The sequence below is a fragment of the Leptonychotes weddellii genome, chromosome 14 (genome assembly GCF_054177405.1).
Source record: "Leptonychotes weddellii isolate Sample4059 chromosome 14, ASM5417740v2, whole genome shotgun sequence".
Lineage (NCBI taxonomy): Eukaryota > Metazoa > Chordata > Mammalia > Carnivora > Phocidae > Leptonychotes > Leptonychotes weddellii.
In genome coordinates this window covers 748,409-767,479 of record NC_138382.1, presented here as the reverse complement: position 1 = coordinate 767,479, position 19,071 = coordinate 748,409, and the positions used below count along the sequence as shown (strand labels likewise).

Here is a 19,071-nt window from a genome sequence, read left to right as displayed (position 1 = left end):
CACCACGTCCTCCTGTCGGAAGGACCCAGGGGGTGACACCGGGCCCACCCAGATAAGCCAGGACCGTCCCCCATCTCAGGGTCCTCAAGGCAACCACATCCACAGGTTGGGGCATGGGCCGCGTCCGCCTGCCAGGCAGGTACCCTGCTGTGGCTTCAGGTCAGGAGGCTCCTCACAGAGCCTCCCATGGGGTCAGACTGCCAGCCCCATCTCCGCAGCCCCAGGCACGGGGGCTCCAGCCTGCCCTCCCCACAGCTCACGGCGGGGGCTCTGAGCGGCCAACAGGAACCCTCGGCAAAGGCGCTCCAGGGCGGTGGAGGGCATCTCCAGCAACACAGGCTTCGTGGGCCTCGGAGTCCCCAAAACCCCAAGGATAAGCTGCCTCCCTGGGCTGCGGCCAGGGCTCCACGAGAGAAGGGAAGCAGGTCAGCACGGGGCTCCTGTGAGCTCTCAGGATACTGCCCCTGTGGTTATTACAACCATTAATAATTACACTCACAGATCAAGGTCTTTGAAAACCCTCGTGATTCAACCTCCACCGGACTACACCCATCGCAGCCCCACCCACAGGATTTTCCTTCCCCTGGAGAGAAAACGGAGCAGAAACCCTGCTGAAAGGCCGTCAGCTGCCGAACACCTGCCTGAAGTTCCGGCGGTTCCTGCCCTGCCCAAGGAGACAGACTCTCCCACCCGGCGGGGCTGTGGCCCGGCTGCCAGGACCCCGGCGTCTGCTCCCCTTCGGCAGGCCTGCCGCAACCTGGAAGCACCCACAGGGCAGACGGGCCTCTTCCCTGGCACGCCCACCCAGGACGACACACGCGTGCACCCAGGCCAGCAAGGGGTGTGTTCCCTGCACACCCAGCAGGCAGAGAGGCCAGGATCCGGAGGGCCACGGGGGCAGGCGTGCGACGTGTCTGTGGCTGCCCAGCCGAGCCTACCGGGGCCCTACGGTGCCGGCCCCGTGCTGACCCTCCACCGGGCTGTCGGCGCCCATGCCAAGCCCTAGGCCCCCGCCTTCTCCGAGCCTCTCCCCAGAGCCTGTGGCCAAGAGTCTGTCCCACGTTGCATCTGAAGGGCGAGACCCCTCTGTGACCTCTGGGCAGGCTGGCAGCCGGGGGCGAAGAGGCCCGGCCGGTTCCAGGTAGAAGGCTGGCTCCACCTTGCCAAAGGGCCCCTGCTCCGCTCCCAGACACAAAGGGCCTGCCTCAAGACGCACGCACAAGCCGCTCCAGGAAGCAGCCCGCAGGGCCAGAACGTTCCAGTGTCCCCGTCTCAGTCCCCCTAGGAACAGAGCACGCCTTTGTTTGCTATCTTCACCGTCATCAAATATTTACAGGGGCTCACAGGGCTACTTCAGGCAGGCCAGCCGGGAGCCAGCACCGCGCTTCCTGGGACACGCGGAGGCGCCGGTGAGCAGGCCGGGTGGCCAGGTGTGGCTTCCTGCAGGGCAGCCGCCCGTGTCCCCAGGCCAGAGCGTGCCCACTGGGGCCCGGGGCCTTGCTGGCTGGACAAGAGCCCAGGGCCGGCAAGGGCCGGACAGCTCTCCACACCCGGACCTCCGGGGAGGCCGAGAGGTATGCGTCCATCCTGGGCGGGCACGCAGGTGCCTCCTGCTGCCAAGGACAAGGGAGAGAGCAGCTGGGCGCCCGTGTCCACCCCAGCCTGCCTCTCACCTGTAACAGACCAAACTGAGCTGCCCCAGTGTCAGCAGCAGGAGCACAGACCCAAGACAGAGAACGCCAGGCACGGCGGGAAAGGGACCAGGGGGGTGGCTGGTACAGCGGGGCCGAGTGCCGAAGGGCACCGTGACGAGACCACGTGATCCACGTGTGAGAAAGTCTCGGGTGGCACGCAATGCCTGGGACAGAAAGCGAGCGTGTGGCCTGAGCCCGGGACGCAGGTCTGCACCTGGTGGGGCCCAGACGCACTGACCTGCCCCCACGTTCCAGCAACGTCACCTCCAAAACAGCAGAGCAAAGAGCACTCCTCAGTCACTCCGTGTGTACAGAGTTCCAGCCGTCCCCGTTCTTTTTGAAGACTTTCACTATTTTCATCTGCTTTTCCTTCATTTTGTCTCTAGCAGATTTCCCTCAACTCCTGCGCTGTCCCTGAAGTGCCCACTGAGTTCGTACACCTTCTGACCTTCCCTTAATCTGTGCAGACCTGGCCCGTGGCCGCACAGACCGCCACCCGGCCGGTGTGACACGGCCCCAGCCCAGGCCGCTGGGAGGACAGCAGGGGCAGACAAGCTCCCTGGGCCCGCGCTCACGCGAGGACACGCCGTACGTGGGGTAGGCGGGCCACCGGCACTCACAGGCCAGGAGTCTAACCCACAGATGGTCGGGGCCACCGAGGCCAGAGGGCTTCAGGAGCAGGGCCGGGGAGCCCCGTCCCACGCCCCCCTGCACCCCTCCCCAGGGTCTTCACCCCTTCCAACTGCAAATCACTCACAGTAGCACACCTTTGCTAATGGGGGCCACAGTGTCCTCCATCGCCCTGTGATAAAATCACCATCCTGGCCACCCTCGCCCTCCCCACGTGGCCGCTGCAGGGTCAGGTCTGCTCGGCACCCACACGGGACCATGGTCTGGCCCCCACACCTGGGCTCCGAGTCCCCACCCAGACCCCAAACTTCCAGTTCGGGAGTGGCTGAGAAGAAAAGGAACAGTCTGGCTTGGATGCTCCCAAGGAAACGTCTGGGAGCCTGACAGAGGGCAGTCGGCCACCCGCAAGGGCAGCTCTTTCCCCCAAGGGCCCCCACAGTCCACGCGGCAAGGCACCCTACATCACGTCAGAGAGCAAACATCCCACAGCAAATGCTGGTGCGGCCCCCACGCGGGTCACGGGCCCCGTGTGCCGCCAGGGCCTGGGGGGTGGGGAGCAGCCTGCGTCCCCAGGACCCAAGAACATGCAGACTTCTAGACCATTCTGTCAGGTCCCCCACCAGGAGCGTGGGACAGCCGCCGCCCTGGGGAGGATTGGGGGCAGGGGCGTCCTCCTCCAAGGGCCTCTCCGCGGCGCCAGGGGCCCCTCACGCTGTGAGAAACAATGACCCCGTGGTCCCCGAAAGTGGGTCGCTGGCATCGTGCAGAAAGGCTTCAGGACAACAGAGTTCTCCCTAAATCCAAGAACACAGGGCCCCCGTTGCCCCCCAGGAGACGCCCACTGGCCACACCCCTGCTCTGTCCCTGCCCTCACTCCTCTCCCCCTCGAGTTTGCAATGCTCCTTCCAAGGCAGCCGAATTCTCTCTCTTGCTCCAAACCCGTCCAGACAGGTGTCTGTGGCTCCGAGCCGGCCAGCCTGACAAGGTGACTGCCCAGTCGGAAGACACAGCACGGTGGCCACCTTCCTTCTGGGGGCCCCAACAACAGCCCCGCTGAGGAGCCGCACCCCTCAGGGCACAGGAGAAGGGCCCCCGCGACGCATCAGGCCCCCACCGGAGGCCAGCGACCAGCTGCGGGCTGGGCTGGGGCTGAGGGGGGCTCTCGCCAAAGCTGGGGCAGGTAGGGACCGCGGGCTGTGGGTGGTGATTCACCATCCCTGCACGTGTTAGCTCAGACGCCACAATCATGACTTTGCAAAAATACCAAAGAACATAAAAAAGAGGCAAGTAGGGCGGACACCCAAGTGAACGCTGCCACGATGGAGAAGGTTTGGGCGGGGTTTCAGCATCTGTCACATCACCATCTTTTCAGAAACATCCCTAGAGACGCCCCCTACCCGGGCGGTGGCCTCCTCCTCCGTCCTCACAGCCCCCGCCCCCTGGAGGGGCCCAGTGCTGGCACGGGGAGGGGACGGGTGAACACGGCCCACCGGGGCTCCGGAGCATCAACAATCCAGCCCAAACAGGGGGCTGGCCCACACGGGCGCCCAAACCGGGAAGGTGGGAGGCCTGCAGCCCTGAGCCCCACAACAACCACACCCACAGCCCAGCTTCGTGGCAGAAGCCCCAGCGGCCTGGTTCAGGTCCCACTCTGCTGCTGACCACCCCCGGGAAGGGGACCAGCATGAGCTTTCCAGAAATCTGGATGGTTCCAGACAGAGCATCCCTCAACCCCGAGGCCACGGGTCAGAGGTCGTGGGCAGCAGAGCGGCCCCTCGCAGAGACCCCAGTCTGCGTGCCCGCGGGGCGCCAGCCCGACCCGCGTCTGTGATCTGCACCCACGCCACCACGGGGCACCTCGCAGAGACGCAGCCCGAGTGTGGCCGTGCGGAAGCCTGGCGGCCCAGGACACGGTCTCTGTGGGAGAAAAAGGCAGTGCCATTAAGATTCAAAAACAACAATGAAAAACAGTGGAGCGATTGTTCTAGATGAAATCGGCCATGACACACAGATGCAGCTCATGACTCCTGACTGGACCCTGGATCCAAACGAGAAAACGGTCAGCTCCGCTGGGGGCACAGCCCGCATCAGGCGCGTGGCTGGTGGCATCCAAGTCAGGTGGGAGTGTGACACGGAGCTTTGGGTTAGTGGGCACGCGAGTGGCCCTCCGGGCGCGGGAGACACGGGCCAGGGGACACGCGCGAGGAGCTACAGGACAAGCGCACGCGTCAAGTTGTTAACGCCTGGCAGTCCAACTTTCCTAAGTTTCTCAAGATAAAGTTTGTGGGGAAATGGAAGCGGAGTCGCTGGCAGAGGGAAGGAACTCTGATGAGGGGAGAGAGGAGGGTGGGGCTGCCCCTGCGGGAGGGGATGGGGACGGTCGCCACGCAGACGCTGGGGGCAGGGCAGCAGGAGGTGCCCAGAAGCAGTGGGCGTGGGGGCTGCTCTGTTGGCGGGACAGGCCTGGGTGAAGGGCCTCATCACACACAGGCACCAACAGGGCCTCGGAGACGTGAGGTAACCGGGACAGACTCGGGCAGGCGCCCTCACGCAGCCTGACCCCCTCCCTGCCAGCAAAACCCACTGTACCCAGCCCCAGGAACAGACTGAAATCCATCCACGGCCACAAGCCTTCCCCAGATGCCCCTGCGGGGGGCCAGACCTTACCATCCATTCTAACCCGAGAGACCAAAGTCACTTACTGGTAAACAGTTTCCCTCGTGAATTAAAACACGGACACCTATCTACCCACTTGCTTCCTGCCTTCAAATGTGGCTGTGATGCCTGAAGCTATGGCAGCCTTTTTGCAGCCATGAGGCAATGGGCCTGTGGACAAATCCAACCCGCCTAAGGACAGTAGGGAAGAAAAACAGGAAAACACCACTGTCCCTGCCAACAATGCTCAGCCACCAGGGCCCTTGGCTGGCCACCCCTCAGTCTCACATCCTGGGAATGATGAAAAGTCTGCATTGCTTAGCCACACTCGGTTCACAGCTCAGAATTTTCCCAGCTCATGTGCTCCTGAGTAAGAGCCAGAAAAGCAGGGAACCCGGGGAAGAGTGGACACTGGAGGGGGACGGGTCCCTCCCCACAGCGTCCGGCCTGAGACGGCCCCACTGAGGAATGAGGCGGAAGCCCCCATCGTATCTGCCTCAGAGCCAAGACATGCCACGGGGCATACACCTCCCAAGCAATATTTGGCTGCCACGGCGCTCCCCAGAGCCCGTCCCAGTCCCATGAAGCAATGGGAAAAGAAAAGGCAAGGGGGCAGGGCCTCCGACAGCCCCTTGAGAGCTTCGCAACACAGCAAGCATTTTAAAGGCTCTGAGAAGTACCGCAACAGCAATGCCTGCCTGACCCAGCACTCCTCAAGCCAAGTGTCGAGTGACACTCCCTCTGCACAGCAAACCTCTATACACATACGTGAGATGACGATGCAGGGAAGAGAAGCCTGGGCCACACCACCAGCCACGGCCCCACTGTGCGAGCTACCCACCCCTCACCCCATGCCGAGCCTCCTCACCTGTAAAAGCAGAGTCCCCAAATCTCTCATGGTGGTTCTGAAGATCCAGTGAGCTCACGGGTGGTCTCGGAGTCCAAGAAAGTCCTCCACACCCCCGCCCTGCCTGCCGCCGGCTGACGGCCATGCACAGACCTCCCTGAGGAGGAGGCCCCCAGCCAAGGCAGGCTGCATAAACCATCAGGACTCAGGGGCACCGAGCCTCGCCCGGCACCCCCTCGACCACACTGGCTCCTTGGCCCACCCGTGTGTCTGGGCAGGGCTCATACCATGACATCTTTATTTCTGGGGCCTCCTGAACACTTTGGGGAATACGCCCAGCTCAGGGGGAAGCAGGCATAAGAGGGACCACCTGTCTGGACCCTCCCGGCACCAACACCCCGGGACAGACCCTCAGGGAGCCAGAGCCGGTCCCCTGTGGCCTGCAACACTCAGTCCAGCCCCGGCTTCTCCCCACCCTGCCAGCACTGAGAACTTTCTAGAACAGCAAAGACGGCAACAAACCCCAACCGTAGCCTCCCCTTGAAAACTAACAGCGTCAAAAGACCCTTCAGAAACAAAAAGATTTTAAAACCTGTCACACCCTGATGGGGCACCTGGGTGGCTCAGTCGGTCAGGCGTCCGACTCTTGATTTCGGCTCAGGTCTTGCCCTCGGGGTCGTGAGATGGAGCCCCTGTCAGGTTCCGTGCTCAGCGGGGCGTCTGCTGAGGTTTCTCTCTCTCCCTCCCTCTGCCTTTCCCCTACACGCACACCCTCTCCCTCTCTAAAACTAAATCTTAAGGAAACGAATGAATGAATGAAACACACACACCACACAAACGCGGACACCCTGTGATTGCAGCTGCGGCTGCAGGACACTGTGTGTGTGTGTGCGCGCGGCTCGACGGAATGAGGAATGTCTGCAAACTTCTTTAAGACGGCCGTCACCGTTGCTTTTTCAATTTAACAATTTTTAGAGAGGTTCCAGGGCTACGGAAAGGTTTGGCAGAAAGCGCAGAATTCGCACGTACTCCCTGCCGAGCCCCCACGGCCTCCCTCCGTCGACCTGGCGCGCTGGGTACACGGACGACAACGGACGTGTGCACATGGGTTCATTATCACCACCCGGAGCCTACGGTGTGCATCAGGCTCACCCCCGGTGCTGGAAGTTCTGCGGTTCGAACACGTGTTTGAGGACACTCGTCACAGCACCACTCAGAGTCGTTTCACTGCCTAGAATTGCTCTGAGCTCCCCGCCCACCCGCAGTCACCACTGACCCCTTTCCCAGCCACAGCTGCGCCTTCTCCTGAACTCCTGCAGCTGGACTCACACAGGACTTCTCCAACTGGCTTCTTTGGCTTAATAATGTGCATCTAGGTAGGATTCACTTCTGTCTTCTCATGACTTAGTAGCGCATTTCTTTTTAGTGCTGAGTAATGTTTCCTCGTCTGGATGGACCACAGTTTATTTGTCCACCACCCACTGAAGGACTCCTTGGATGCTTCCAAGTTTTGGCGATTATGAATAAAGCTGCTGTAAACATCCGTGTGCAGGATTTTGTGTAGAGTTAAGTTTTTAGCTCATTTGGGTCAACACCTAGGGTTTGCTTGGTGGATCCAATGGTAACAGTGTGTTTAGTTTTGTTGTTAAGATTTTATTTATTTGAGAGCGCGTGAGAGAGCACGAGCAGGGGGAGGGGCCGACGGAGAGGGAGAAGCAGACTCTCAGCTGAGCAGGGAGCCCGATGCAGGGCTCAATCCCAGGACCCCGAGTTCATGACCTGAGCCAACAGCAGACGCTTCACCAACCCAGCCACGCAGGTGCTTCGAGTGTGTTTGGTCTCGTACGAAGCCGCAGCGTGGGTCTGCGTTCCCTGCAGCCATGACTGGGCTCTTGCCACTCCGAGTCCTCGCCAGTAGTTGGTCTTGTCAGTGCCCTGGATTTTGGCCGTTGTAGTAGGCGTGCAGTGGAATCTTGTTATAATTTGCATTTCCCTGATGACGCGGGATGTGGAGCATCTTCTCCTGCGCTTATCTGCCGCCCGTATGTCTTCTCTGGTGAGGTGTCTATTAAGAAAGGTCTTTGGCCCATTTTTTAATCAGGTTGTTCATTCTCTTATTGTTGAGTTTTAGGAATTCCTTGTATATCATAGTAAACTTTTTTTTTTAATAGATCATGCCCTTGGTTTATACCTAAAATATCATTACCAAGAGTATCACCCTGACACCAAACAAGACAAAGACCTCACAATAAAAGAGAACTACACGCCAATATCCCTGATGAACATAGAGGCAAAAATCCTCCACAAAATACCAGCAAACTGAATCCAACAGTACATTTAAAAAACATTCACCACAATCAAGTGGGATTTATTCCTGGGATGCAAGGGTGGTTCAGCATTTACAAATCAATCAACACGATACATCACATCAATAAGAGGAAGAACAAGAACAATACGATCATTTCAATAGATGCAGAAAGAGCATTTGAGAAAGTACAGCACCCATTCATGATAAAAGCTCTCAACAAAGTAGGTTTAGAGAGAACATACCTCAGCTAAATATACGTGTGTATATAAACCCACAGCTAACATATTCAATGGGGAAAAACTGAGAGCTCTTCCCCCTAACGTCAGGAACAAGACAAGGATGTTTCCTCTCATCAGTACGGTTCCATCACAGTACTGGAAGTCCTAGCCACAGCAATCAGACAAGAAAAAGAAATAAAAGGCATCCAAACTGGTAAGGAAGAAATAAAAATTTCACTATTTGTAGATGACATGATATTCTATATAGAATCCCTAAAGACTCCACCAAAAAAACTACTAGAACTGATAAATGAAATCAGTAAAGTCACAGGATACAAAATTAATATACAGAAATTTGTTGCATTTCTATACACTAATAATAAAACAGCAGAAAGAGAAATTAAGAAAATCCCATTTACAACTGCACCAAAAATAATAAGATACCTAGGGATAAACCTAACCAAGGAGGTGAAAGACCTGTACTCTGAAAACTATAAAACACTGATGAAGGAAACTAAAAAGGACACAAAGAAATGGAAAGACATTCCATACTCATGGATTAGAAGAATACTCTTAAAATGTCTTATACTCCCCAAAGCAACCTACACATTTAATGCAATCCTTATCAAAATACCAACAGTTGGGATGCCTGGGTGGCTCAGTTGGTTGAGTGTCTGACTCTTGATCTCAGCTCAGGTCTTGATCTCAGGGTTGTGAGTTCAAGCCCCGCACTGGGCTCCATGCTGGGTGTGGAGCCTACTTAAAAAAACAAAATACCAACAACATTTTTCACAGAAATAGAACAAACAATCCTAAAATTTATATGGAACTACAAAAGACCCCGCATAGCCAAAGCACTTTTGAAAAAGAAAAGCAAAGCTGGACGCATCACAATTCCACACTTCAAGTTATATTACAAAACTATAGTGATCAAAACAGTATGGTGCTGGCACAGAAAGACACAAAGATCAATAAAACAGAACAGAGAACACAAAAATGAACCCACAATTATATGGTCAATTAATCTACTACAAAGGAGGCAAGAATATGCAATGGGGAAAAAAAAACAGTCTCTTCACCAAATGGCATTGAGAAACTAGACAGCTACATGCAAAAGAATTAAACTGGATCACTTTCTTTCATCATACACAAAAATAAATTCAAAATGGATTAAAGACCTAAATGTGAGACCCAAAGCCATAAAAATCCTAGAAGGGAGCACAGGCAATAATGTCTCTGACATTGGCCACAGCAACATTTTTCTAGATACGTCTCCTGAGGCAAGAGAAACAAAAGCAAAAATGAACTACTGAGACAGCATCAAGATAAAAAGCTTCTACGCAGTCAAGGAAGCAATCAACAAAACTAAAAGTCAGCCTATGGAAATGGGAGAAGATATTTGACAATGATATATCCAATAAGGGATTAGTATCCAAACTATATAAGAAACTTACCAAATTCAACCCAAAGAATAATCCAGTCAAGAAACAGGCAGAAGACACGAATAGACATTTTTCCAAAGAAGACATCCTGATGGCCAACAAACACGTGAAAAGATGCTCAACATCACTCATCATCAGGGAAATACAAATCAAAACTACAATGAGATATCCCCTCACACCTGTCAGGATAGTTAAAATTAACAACACTGGGAACAGCAGGTGTAGGTAGGGATGTGGAGAAAGGGGAACCCTCTTGCACTGTTGGTGGGAATGCAAACAGTCACCTTGGAAAACAGTATGGAGGTTCCTCAAAAAGTTGAAAATAGAGCTACCCTATGATCCAGCAATTGCACTACTGTGTATTTACCCAAAGAATACAAAATACTAATTCAAAGGGATACATGCACCCCGATGTTTATAAGCAACATTATTTACAATAGCCAAATTATGAAACAGCCCAAATGTCCATCAACTGATGAATGGATAAAGAAGATGTGGTGTGTATATACAATGGAATATTACTCAGCAATCCAAAAGAATGACATCTTGCTATTTGCAATGACATGGATGGAGCTAGAAAGTATTATGCTAAGCGAAATACCATAAGAGTTCACTCATATGTGGAATTTAAGAAACAAAACAAGTGAGCAAAGGGGAAAAAAAGAGAGACAAACCAAGAAATGGACCCTTAACTACAGAGAACACAAAGCTGGTACCACTGGGGGGGGGGGGGGCGCGAGGGATGGGGGAAACAGGTGATGGGGATGAAGGAGGGCACTTGTCGTGATGAGCACCAGGTGTTGTACGGAAATGTTAAATCACTATATTGCACACCTGAAACTAATATAACACTGTCTTTACTGGAACTTAGATAAAATAAGGTAAAATAACATAAACCATTGCCAAGTGCATGGCCACCTAGATTTTCTCTGATACCTTCTAGGAGTTTTGAAGTTTCGCACTTTGCATTTAGGTCTATGGTCCATTTTGAGTTAATTTTTGTGAAAAGAGGTCTCTGTGTGGATTCACTCTTGTGTGTGTGGACGTCCAGTGGTTCCAACACCATTTGTGAAGACACTGTCTCTGCCCCTCTGAGTTGCCTCTCCTCCTTCATCAAAGGCCGGTTAACTCCATTATGTGGGTCTGTTTCCAGGCTCTCTGCTCTGTTGCACTGAACTATTTGTCTATTCTCTCGCCAATACACTGTCTTCGTCTTTCTTTTATTCTTTTCCAAAAAAACTTAACATGTGTTTGAAGAAACCTGACATAAATTAGAGGCAGTGATCAAGTAGTCCGGAAAATCTTAGAATGCAACCCTCCCGGGAACAGAACCGGATTTGAAAACTATTTGAAGTGAGAAAACCTGCAGCCAACCCTCAGGTTCCAACCTCAGATGGGCTGCGCTTCTGTTCTGAACCATCCTCCCGGGGGCCTGTCCGCCCAAAATACAGCCCCTCGCAGGTCTGTAGCAGAGGCCGATCCTAACCTGTTTCTTAAGAGACTCCAGCTGCTGTGCTCACACCTTCTCTTACTGGCCACTCAGATGATGAGGCGGCAGCCAGGTGCTGGGGCAGAGCACAGGGTCCTGCCCGCCTGCCTGCACCTGGGGGGGCCTGCACCAGCCTGGGACCAACTCCTGCCTGCAGGCAGGCCTCCATGCTCCCCGAGGGCCAGCTGGCTCTCCACTTCAACCTCTGCTTTGTACACTTACGTGCGGCGGGGGGGGCTTCACTCTGCTCTGTGCTCAATGCCAAACACTTGTCAAGAGTCCCTACGACCCCATGATGGTCGGGCAGCACCAGCCCCACTGCACAAACAGGTAAACCAAGGCTCACAAAGGCAGGTGTCCTCCCCAAGATCTCCCCGCCGGGAAGCTGTGGGCCTGGGGTGCAAACGCAGCAGGGGCCCTGCTCTGGGGTGTTTGTGCACACAGGGCAGGGTGCCCCGTCTGGCTGCAAGGCTCCTGAATGCCCCTTGCCAGCACCCCAGGGAGACGCCAGTTTCCACCTCCTCACTCAGCCCAGCGGATGGCAAAGGAGACCCAGGCGCGCGGCCCAAACCTCTGCAGACTGGGTCAAGTTCTGCTCCCTCAAAGAGGTGACTTGAAACTCCATGTTGTCACCCTGGGCATCATCCAGCTTCAGCCTACAGCTGGCCCAAGCAAAGGCCCCAAGAGAGGCCTATGGCCACGCACAAAGCCACAAGTCCGAGCCATCTGGAAGGTAAGTGGCAGGCACCGGGCCAGCCCTGCCAGCCCAGGACCGCAGGATGGCCTCTCGCCACGCTCACGCCCTCGCCGCCCGCAGGCTTCTAGAAAACACCCCTCCTCCATGAAAACCCGGCTCTCCCACCACGCTGTGGTCTGCCCTGCTCTCTGTGGTACCCCAGCCTGGAACCAGGGCACCGTTCAGCAAATGCCGCTGCACCGCCAACAGGGGACCAGGCATCTGGAACCTTCTGGAACATTCCCCACCCACTTAGCAGTTTTTCTTCTCTCCACCATCATGTTCTAGCTAGCAGCCCACCTGCAAAGCTCGTACACCTGAGTAAGCCTAAGCCACGACCGGGAAATGACACTGGGGCGGGGGGTGGAGACCATCAGCCTGCCACACTAGGAAGTCTGGGGTCCTTGTCGTGGGGCCCACGTTACTTGGCAGTCAGGCCCGAGCCAGGCTCAGCCCACTGCCCCAGATGCCAGGACCTCTGAGGATGCCCCAAAAGGCACACACTGAGCAGCGGAAACACCTGCTTCTAACAGGAAACAAGCCACGGCATCCAGGGCGCCCCCAACGGTGACCCCCAGCTCCGGGTGCTCATCTATCACCACCGACCACACGGACCTCACCAACACCCCGTTGCTGCAAAGGCAGGGAGGGGGAGAAGGCCCGTCTACACAGGTCTCTCAGGCAAGAAAACCGGAACCGTGAGGTGCCCGGCACGAGAAACATGGCTCAAGAAAGCAAGCTCTAAGCATCCGACGCCAGCAAGCAAGGCCAGTCCCCTCCGTGTGTCTGCAGCCCCGGGTCAGGCTGCTCGCGGCCACTCTGACAGCAGACCAGGCCCCCGAGGGGACCGCCCAAGCCCACGTGTGAAGCCGCCCAGCGCCACGTGACGTGTCCGTGGCCACAGGGGTCCCCACCAGGCCGAGGACAGCGAGGGCCACAGGGGCCCCCACCAGGCCGAGGACAGCGAGGGCCACAGGGGTCCCCACCAGGCCGAGGACAGCGAGGGCCACAGGGGTCCCCACCAGGCCGAGGACAGCGAGGGCCACAGGGGTCCCCACTAGGCTGAGGACAGCGAGGGCCCCGGTGCGCCACGCACATCACCCACAACGAGCCTCCCAGGGCGCAGGGCCTGGCCCGCCCCTCAGGAGCCCAGTCACCTCTGGGCAATGCAGAGCAGCAGGCCCACTCCACGACAGCACCTGCGGGGTCTGCGAGCCCATCTTTAGGACTCACCCATCCCCACAAGAGCCCTGCGAGTGCTCTGAGCAGAGGCTCAAGGAGCAACACCCCCATGCGGCAAAACGACCCCCACCCTGCACGTGGGCCTAAACACCAGCACAGAAAACACAGTCCCAGGCGCCCCCCCCCGCAGGAGGCAGTGCCCAGTCCGGCAAGAGCAGCTCCCAAACCCTTCTGCGGGGAGGCCCCATCTTCCCAGAAGGCAGGGGGCCATGGACAGGAGGGGGCAGCATCCCCGGAGGGCGCTGAAAACCAAGACTGTGTCCAGGATCCTGAGGAAGACTCAGAAGGAGCAGGTGACCCAGGAAAGGCCAGCAGCCCGCCTCTGACACGGCTTCCAGATGCCAGCCAGGTCTCCTGGGGACCCACACCGGCTCGGAGGGGGCAGTAGGCCAGAAGGTGCCCTCAGACACCCCAGACAGTGTCGGTGGTCAAGATCCGCCCCTACACGGGCCCAGAGTCTACGAAGGACTGGCACTAGCCAAGGACAGCCTGGGGACGAGGGAAACGTGCGACGGAGCTCTGGGGCGTGCACTCCCCCTGCTATCAGAGCTCGTTCTGGTGCCTGGACAAAAGTTCATTCAAAAGAAGACAGACAAGGAAGTGATACTTTAAAATGGCTTCCCTAGAAAATGAGCGTGAGCTTTGGCCACCTAGAAAATTCGGGAGGTGATGTGTCTTGCTGCAAAGCCCTTCCAACACAGATTTATGGAAGGAAATTGGACGTTACAGGAATCTTTCGTCCTGCAAGCCAGACTATTCGGTCTAGAGATGCAGCCTTGGAAACCCCTCGGGCAGGGCACCCTGGGAGAAGAGTGGGTGAGCCCTCCTCCGTCCGGCAGAGGCCAGCAGGTGCAGATGCCCCCCAGCATCCTGAGGGCAGGAGGAGGAAACAGACTTTTGGGGTATTCCAAAGCTGCCAGCCAAGACACTCCTGGGGGCTGAGGAAGGGGGGGTCAGAGGGTGGGAAGAATCCTGCAAAGCTCCCCATGCTGAAGGCAACACTCCCAGTGACCTCCACTGGGATCCCTGACACCCAGCCATCCTGGGGGCCGACAGAGGATGGAAATCTCCACACTGTGCAGGAGGAAACCCCTTCCCCAGGCTCAGAGCCAACAAGCCATACCTGTTGCCCTCTCTCGGTGCACAGGGGTCCCAGAGACCCAACCCTCACCTCCTCCACTAAGGACGGCCTCACCGGGCTGGACGCCTCCTCCCATGATGCTACACTCCCCCCCTTACCCTCCCACTCTCTGTGTCCTCGATGGTGACCTTGGGGTTCCTCAACAATTAACAGGGTAAATAACAGCCTCCTTGTCGGTGAGGAGGCAGCATGCCGCTCCAGATCCCAGCTCAGAACAGCCCAGCAGAGGCAGCTGACCCCAGATGCTGCCCATGGACCTGGAGGAAACGTCAGATGCCCGGTCACTCAGAGAGGTACAAGGACGGTTTCCTGCCAACGGGGGCTCCCAGTACCTCCTGTTCAAGAACGGCCACCAGACGGATGGCGAGCCTTCTCCAACCTTCCTACTACCACCCAGAGTCCAGGCATAAAAGACCCCTGGATGGCAGCCAGGCTCCAGGCCCGTGCTCTGCTCAGGACCCAGAAGCAGGGCCGCCCGCCTTGCCTTACAGGGTATGGGAACTAGAAACCCTTCCGAGGGTCACGTGGGCCTGCAAAGCCTCGTCGCTGCTGAGGCCTACCTCAGATACCGCTGCCGCTCCCCGGCTCCTGCCCACCGCCCTGCACCAGCAGGTGTCCTCAGCACCACGCAGGGCCACGCAGGGCCACTTGGCGAGAGGGAGAAGGCGGGAAGGGAAGGCGCAGGGCCACGCTCTAAACCTGGGCTCCTCTGCTCCTCCCCGGTCCTCCCTGACCCACACAGCAGCGCCATCACTGGCCAGGGCCCCCAGACCACAAACCACCGAAGCCACCCCTCCACAGGGCCCAGAATCATCCACAGCCATGAGGAAGGAGCACTCAGTCCCTCCTGAAGGACTCCACAGGACGCCACCAGCCCTGCCAAGAAAACTCCACATTGCCACTGCAAAACCGAGGGACTGCAGGAAGAGCTGGCATCTGGAGCTCTTTGCCTCTGGAGAAAGGCCAAGGACAGGTCGACACCCACCAAATCGGGGAGCTCGCACACATGCAAGCCACACTGCAGGGGCCCAAGAGACAGAGCAACCAAATCCCGATTCGGAGCCAAAAAGGCAGGCGGCCTGCAGTGTGGCGGGCTGCCCTGCATCAGGCCTGGAAGGCCCTGCTAACTTCACAGGGTGCTGGCGTAGGTTTACAGCCGGGCAGCCAGCTCTCGTACAGGACAGCCCCATGCCTGACAGCTGACCCCCCCACGAGGGAGGGCCCCGTAAACACCCGCTCTGACAGGCACGGTCCTGGCTTCCAAGGCTGGCCCAGGCAGCTCGGGTTACCCTTTATATAATCTTACAGGGCTGGGGCTTGACACAGCCAACGTGAGGGCAAGGTTATGAAAAACGCACGTCCGGGGCCTTTGCATTAAAAAAAAAAATCCTACCCGCATTTTGTACGACTTGGTTTTAAGACCGCTCACACATCCATTTTGTGAAGCAGTGGGCCCTGCAGGAACCAAGAGGCCCCTGACGCACCCAGGCCTGGCAGCCCCACCTCGCACAGACCTCGGCTCAGAAGCAGCCCCTCAAGCATCCCCAGCTGGGGCACCTACACCTTTAGACTCCAGAGCGCCTGGAACACAGGGCCCCCACACCGCGGCTCCCCGTACAGACCACCTGGGCGGGTACAGGCAGACGGACGCGCCCTCCAAGTGCCCACTCCTCCGCGTGGACCCCCACGCTGGGAGGTCCGCCCTCGACCGCACACGCGGTGCGCACGCACAGAATGACACGCGCGGCTGCCCCCGATGGCCCGACGCGCGGCCCCGCACAGGAGCAGGGCCGCGCGGGGACGCGCTCGCCCACCCCCCACCTGCGGGCAGCGCCCTCACCTGCAGCTCGCACCAGGCCACCTCCACCCAGGTCTCCGTGTCCAGCCCCTTGTAGACCGTCTTGAACGAGCCGCGGCCCAGTTCGATGTCGAACTTGAGGAAGCGGCCGTCCAGGGAGGTGGCCACGGCCTTGAGGTCGTCCTCGTCGTCCTCCTCCTCCTCGGGCTCGTCCCGGCGTGTGCGCCCAGGCTCCGGCCTCGCCTCGGACGCCGCCGCGTCCTCTCGCCCCGCGGCCGCCGCCGCCGCCGCCGCCTCGCGGGGGCCTCCGGGGGACGCGGGCTCGGGGTCCGGGCCGGGCTCCTGCGCGCCCGCGGGCTGGGGGCCGGGGTCGGCGGGGGCGCCGGGCGGCGCGGCGGCCGCGGGGGCTGCAGGGGCGGCAGGGCGGCCGCGGGCGCGCTCGGCGATGAGGCGGCGCGTCTTGCAGAGCAGCAGCACCCGGCGCTGCAGCGGCTGCGGGGGCTGCGCGCTCGGCGCCTCGGCCGCCTCCAGGCCCGGCGGCTCCTCCTGGTCCGACTCCACCACGCTGCGCCGCAGGAAGCGCTGGGGCCCGGGCCGCGCCGCCCGCGCCCGCGGCACCGCCGGGGGCTCCGCCATGCCCGCGGGCCCCGCGCCGCGCCCGGCCTCCGTCAGCGCGCGGGGCCCGTCCCGGCGGCCGCCATAGCCGTCCATCTCTGCGGGCAAGGACACCGGCCCGCGTGAGCGCCGGCCCGCCGCACCTGCCCCGCCGCGGAGGAGACAGCGCCGCCCGGGCCCGCGCCCTGCCCGCCCCCCGCCGCGGAGGGGCCTGCGGGACTGCCCCGGGGGAGGGGTCTGCAAACTGGCCCTGGAGGCCCGGGCTGGCAGGGGAGGGGAAGACGTCTGCTGGGGCCGCCCCTGCCCCCCCGGGGGGCGGGCTGCGGCGGAGGCCGGGGGAGGGGCACTCGCGTCCAGCCTGGCCCCGGGAAAGGGGTCTGCCGGGCTGTTCCCTGGGGTTCCCGGGGCGGGCTCGCAGAGGGGACCGGGAGGTCGGAGAGAGGGAGGTACCGGCCAGGCGGCTGCTCCACAAAGGACGCGGCCCGGGGCGCGGGAGGGGCGCGCGGGGAGGGGGCTGCGGCGGCGCGGCGCGCACACAAAGGCGGCGGGCGGGGGGCCCGGCACTCACAGGGCGAGCCGGCGCCGTCCATGCCCGCGGCCCGGCGGCCGGGGCGGGAGAGGCGGGCGAGGCCGCGCTCCGGTGGCTGGGGTCCGGGGTCGGGGACCGAGTCGCTCCCGGGGCCGGGGTCCTCGCTCCGGGCCGGGTCGCCGCGCTGCTCCCTCGGCCGGCTCGCTGCGGGCCGCGCTCCCGCGTGCTGCTCCGGCTGCGTGCGGCTGCGCTCGGGCAGCGGCTCCGACCCGGCGCGCGGGGAGGGCGGGGCCTCGGCTGCCCGCCCCCGGCTGGCGCGGCGGGGCGGGGCCTGGCACGCCCACCTGGCCGTGGGCGCGCGCGGCCACCTGCGGGCCTGCTCGCAGCTGCGGGTCCCCGCCTCGGCCACGCGCCGGCGGCGCTCCTGGCCCCCAGGCTCAGGAATGACCCGCAGGCTGCTGTCCGCGGAGGGTCCCGCGTGTCCCCCGGAGGAGGCACAGACTCACCTCCTCACCTGTCCCAGCAGGCGCGCTAGACCTCGCAGCCCTGTGCCGGGGCAGAATGGGCGGGCTAGAAAGCAAGGGCCCAGGGCCGGTGGTCCCCCCAACCCTCAGGAAGCAGCCGGAGACCCCAGCCCCAGGGCCAAACCTGGGAGGGGGGTGGAGTGTCCTTTCCCCCTGTCTTTTCAACAGGATCCATCGGGACCTCACCGCCAGGAGGGGGAGTACTGTGATCATCATGCCCGCTCTGCGGTTGAGCAAAGGGAGGCCCTGAGATAGAAGTTATCTGCCCTAAATCCCAGAGCCTCTCTGACAGAGGCTGCCCTGGGATGCCAGTGGGTAGGGGCCTGCAGAGGCTTCCAAGAGCCCCTGGGCCCACAGTGTTCTTCGTCCCCCGCCCCTGTTAGATGCCACCTCCCTCTGGGAGCCTTGACCTCATCCCCCTCTCCCTTTTTCTCCTCTAGACTCCCACAGACAAGACCCTCTCTTGGGCATCTTGAACCTTCTTGCTGGGAGGTGGCATATGGCAAAGACTTGAACTGCTAGTTTCTGAGCCCTGTGCCCTGGGAGGCCCTGAGCTCCTCCGTCCAGTCCCTGGCCACCCTGTGCTGCAGTGAGGTCAGGGAGCAAAGACACAGGGAGGCAGCTGTTTCAGGGGAGATGCCCAGCGGCTCCCACCTTGGCACTGCCTCTGGGTCCGGCATGCCACTCAACATGCGGGGTGCCCGTGGGCTCCAAGCCCCTGGCACAAACTAACTCACGGGACGTCACACCATCAGAGCCCCAGGGGAGGTGTGCCTCACCTCGGTCACCCAGAGCAGCAGGACCTCCCTAGTGCCGGAGCCAGTCACGACCGATTCTCCAGCGCTGACAAGCCTTCCCAGCTCTGCTCAGTGACACCCTGTGGTGTTGGGAGCGTTTGCACCGTGGAAACAGGCAGACGCCACAGATCAGGACTTCTCCCGTCAGAGAGTGGTGTCACGGCGTGCTGGCGCTGGGCTGGGCAGCTGGTACCTGCCTTCTGAATATACCCCCGGTCGTCACACCTACCTTGTGTCCAGCCCAGAGCCCAGACAAAGAAGGGACAACATCCAACACCAGCTCCACTGGCCTGAGACCCTGTGAGGCAGGGATCTGAGCACGACCTCCCAGGGTGGGGGCCGGCCAGGCTGAGGTGGGGCTGCTGAGGATCTTTCTGTCTGGAGCCTAGAGACCCCTAACCTTGCT

The 19,071-nt window shown here is 59.6% G+C and overlaps 1 protein-coding gene across 5 annotated transcripts in view; it reads right to left on the bottom strand.

Moving 5' to 3' along the window:
• The window catches only part of WNK2 (WNK lysine deficient protein kinase 2), a 93,656-nt gene extending 76,196 nt beyond the window's left edge, over positions 1-17,460 (bottom strand). For 3 of the 5 annotated variants that reach the window (XM_081802711.1, XM_081802712.1, XM_081802710.1), the window contains exons 1-2: positions 17,384-17,460; positions 16,243-16,913 (exon numbers count right to left, since the gene is read on the bottom strand). In XM_081802711.1, coding sequence (XP_081658837.1) covers positions 16,243-16,911 — 669 coding nt within the window. In that variant the 5' untranslated portion in view covers positions 16,912-16,913; positions 17,384-17,460. Of the gene's footprint in view, positions 1-16,242; positions 16,927-17,383 lie in introns of those variants that run through there. The other 2 variants (XM_081802708.1, XM_081802709.1) reach the window with 2 other exon arrangements.
• Between the last annotated feature and the right edge of the window lie 1,611 nt (positions 17,461-19,071).